The 3,137-nt window shown below is 53.1% G+C and overlaps 1 protein-coding gene across 1 annotated transcript; it reads left to right on the top strand.

Moving 5' to 3' along the window:
- The first annotated feature begins 716 nt into the window (after nucleotides 1–716).
- LOC138467359 (fap1 adhesin-like) lies at nucleotides 717–2,243 on the top strand. Its single transcript, XM_069607323.1, has one exon. The coding sequence runs from the start codon at nucleotides 717–719 to the stop codon at nucleotides 2,241–2,243; it is 1,527 nt and encodes a 508-aa protein (XP_069463424.1).
- Nucleotides 2,244–3,137: the final 894 nt, after the last annotated feature.

Below are 3,137 nucleotides of genomic sequence, written 5' to 3' on the forward strand. Positions count from 1 at the left end.
CCTCCAAATGTGCTGAGCAGCCTGCCCTCTTACGTGCTGAGCAGCCTGTCCTCTAAATGTGCTGAGCAGCCTGTCCTCTTATGTGCTGAGCAGCCTGTCCTCTAAATGTGCTGAGCAGCCTGCCCTCTTATGTGCTGAGCAGCCTGCCCTCGTATGTGCTGAGCAGCCTGCCCTCTTATGTGCTGAGCAGCCTGTCCTCTAAATGTGCTGAGCAGCCTGCCCTCTTACGTGCTGAGCAGCCTGTCCTCTAAATGTGCTGAGCAGCCTGTCCTCTTATGTGCTGAGCAGCCTGTCCTCTTATGTGCTGAGCAGTCTGTCCTCCTATGTGCTGAGCAGCCTGTCCTCTAAATGTGCTGAGCAGCCTGTCCTCTTATGTGCTGAGCAGCCTGGCCTCTTATGTGCTGAGCAGTCTGTCCTCTTATGTCCTGAGCAGCCTGTCCTCTTATGTGCTGAGCAGTCTGTCCTCTTATGTGCTGAGCAGCCTGTCCTCTAAATGTGCTGAACAGCCTGTCCTCTAAATGTGCTGAGCAGCCTGTCCTCTTATGTGCTGAGCAGTCTGTCCTCTTATGTGCTGAACAGCCTGTCCTCTAAATGTGCTGAGCAGCCTGTCCTCTTATGTGCTGAGCAGCCTGTCCTCTTATGTGCTGAACAGCCTGTCCTCTTATGTGCTGAGCAATCTGTCCTCTTTTGTGCTGAGCAGCCTGTCCTAATATGTAATGAGCAGCTTGCCCTCTTATGTGCTGAGCAGCCTGTCCTCTTATGTGCTGAGCAGCCGGTCCTCTTATGTGCTGAGCACTCTGTCCTCTTATGTGCTGAGCAGCCTGTCCTCTTATGTGCTGAGCAGCCTGTCCTCTTATGTGCTGAGCAGCCTGTCGTCTTATGTGCTGAGTAGCCTGCCCTCTTATGTGCTGAGCAGCCTGTCCTCTTATGTGCTGAGCAGTCTGTCCTCTTATGTGCTGAACAGCCTGTCCTCTTATGTAATGAGCAGCCTGCCCTCTTATGTGCTGAGCAGCCTGTCCTGTTATGTGCTGAGCAGTCTGTCCTCTTTTGTGCTGAGCAGCCTGTCGTCTTATGTGCTGAGCAGCTGGTCCCCTTATGTGCTGAGCAACCTGTCCTCTAATGTGCTGAGCAGTCTGTCCTCTTATGTGCTGAGCAGCCTGTCCTCTTATGTGCTGAGCAGCCGGTCCTCTTATGTGCTGAGCAGCCTGTCCTCTTATGTGCTGAGCCTGAGCAGCATGTCCTCTTATGTGTTGAGCAGTCTGTCCTCTTTTGTGCTGAGCAGCCTGTCGTCTTATGTACTGAGCAGCCTGCCCTCTTATGTGCTGAGCCTGAGCAGCATGTCCTCTTATGTGTTGAGCAGTCTGTCCTCTTTTGTGCTGAGCAGCCTGTCATCTTATGTGCTGAGCAGCCGGTCCTCTTATGTGCTGAGCAGCCTGTCCTCTTATGTGCTGAGCAGCCTGTCCTCTTATGTGCTGAGCAGCCTGTCCTCTTATGTGCTGAGCAGCCGGTCCTCTTATGTACTGAGCAGCCTGCCCTCTTATGTGCTGAGCAGCCTGTCGTCTTATGTGCTGAGTATCCTGCCCTCTTATGTGCTGAGCAGCCTGTCCTCTTATGTGCTGAGCGGTCTGTCCTCTTATGTGCTGAACAGCCTGTCCTCTTATGTAATGAGCAGCCTGCCCTCTTATGTGCTGAGCAGCCTGTCCTCTTATGTGCTGAGCAGTCTGTCCTCTTTTGTGCTGAGCAGCCTGTCGTCTTATGTGCTGAGCAGCTGGTCCCCTTATGTGCTGAGCAACCTGTCCTCTAATGTGCTGAGCAGTCTGTCCTCTTATGTGCTGAGCAGCCTGTCCTCTTATGTGCTGAGCAGCCGGTCCTCTTATGTGCTGAGCAGCCTGTCCTCTTATGTGCTGAGCAGCCTGTCGTCTTATGTACTGAGCAGCCTACCCTCTTATGTGCTGAGCCTGAGCAGCATGTCCTCTTATGTGTTGAGCAGTCTGTCCTCTTTTGTGCTGAGCAGCCTGTCATCTTATGTGCTGAGCAGCCGGTCCTCTTATGTGCTGAGCAGCCTGTCCTCTTATGTGCTGAGCAGTCTGTCCTCATATGTGCTGAGCAGCCTTTCGTCTTATGTGCTGAGCAGCCTGTCGTCTTATGTGCTGAGCAGCCCGTCCTCTAAATGTGCTGAGCAGCCTGTCCTCTTATGTGCTGAGCAACCTGTCCTCTTATGTGCTGAGCAGCCCGTCCTCTAAATGTGCTGAGCAGCCTGTCCTCTTATGTGCTGAACAGCCTGCCCTCTTATGTGCTGAGCAGCCTGTCCTCTTATGTGCTGAGCAGCCTGCCCTCTTATGTGCTGAGCAGCCTGTCCTCTTATGTGCTGAGCAGCCTGCCCTCTTATGTGCTGAGCAGCCTGTCCTCTTATGTGCTGAGCAGCCCGTCCTCTAAATGTGCTGAGCAGCCTGTCCTCTTATGTGCTGAGCAGCCTGCCCTCTTATGTGCTGAGCAGCCTGTCCTCTAAATGTGCTGAGCAGCCTGTCCTCTTATGTGCTGAGCAGCCTGTCCTCTTATGTGCTGAGCAACCTGTCCTCTTATGTGCTGAGCAGCCTGTCCTCTTATGTGCTGAACAGCCTATCCTCTAAATGTGCTGAGCAGCCTGTCCTCTTATGTGCTGAGCAGCCTGTCCTCTAAATGTGCTGAGCAGCCTGTCCTCTTATGTGCTGAGCAGCCTGTCCTCTTATGTGCTGAGCAGCCTGTCCTCTTATGTGCTGAGCAGCCTGTCTTCTAAATGTGCTGAGCAGCCTGTCCTCTTATGTGCTGAGCAGCCTGTCCTCTTATGTGCTGAACAGCCTATCCTCTAAATGTGCTGAGCAGCCTGTCCTCTAAATGTGCTGAGCAGCCTGTCCTCTTATGTGCTGAGCAGCCTGTCCTCTTATGTGCTGAACAGTCTGTCCTCTTATGTGCTGAGCAGTCTGTCCTCTTATGTGCTGAGCAGCCTTTCGTCTTATGTGCTGAGCAGCCTGCCCTCTTATGTGCTGAGCAGTCTGTCCTCTTATGTGCTGAGCAGCCTGTCCTCTTATGTGCTGAGCAGCCTGTCCTCTTATGTGCTGAGCAGTCTGTCCTCTTATGTGCTGAGCAGTCTGTCCTCT

The sequence above is a fragment of the Ambystoma mexicanum genome, chromosome 4q, assembly GCF_040938575.1.
Source record: "Ambystoma mexicanum isolate Mex_15411 chromosome 4q, UKY_AmexF1_1, whole genome shotgun sequence".
Classification (NCBI taxonomy): domain Eukaryota; kingdom Metazoa; phylum Chordata; class Amphibia; order Caudata; family Ambystomatidae; genus Ambystoma; species Ambystoma mexicanum.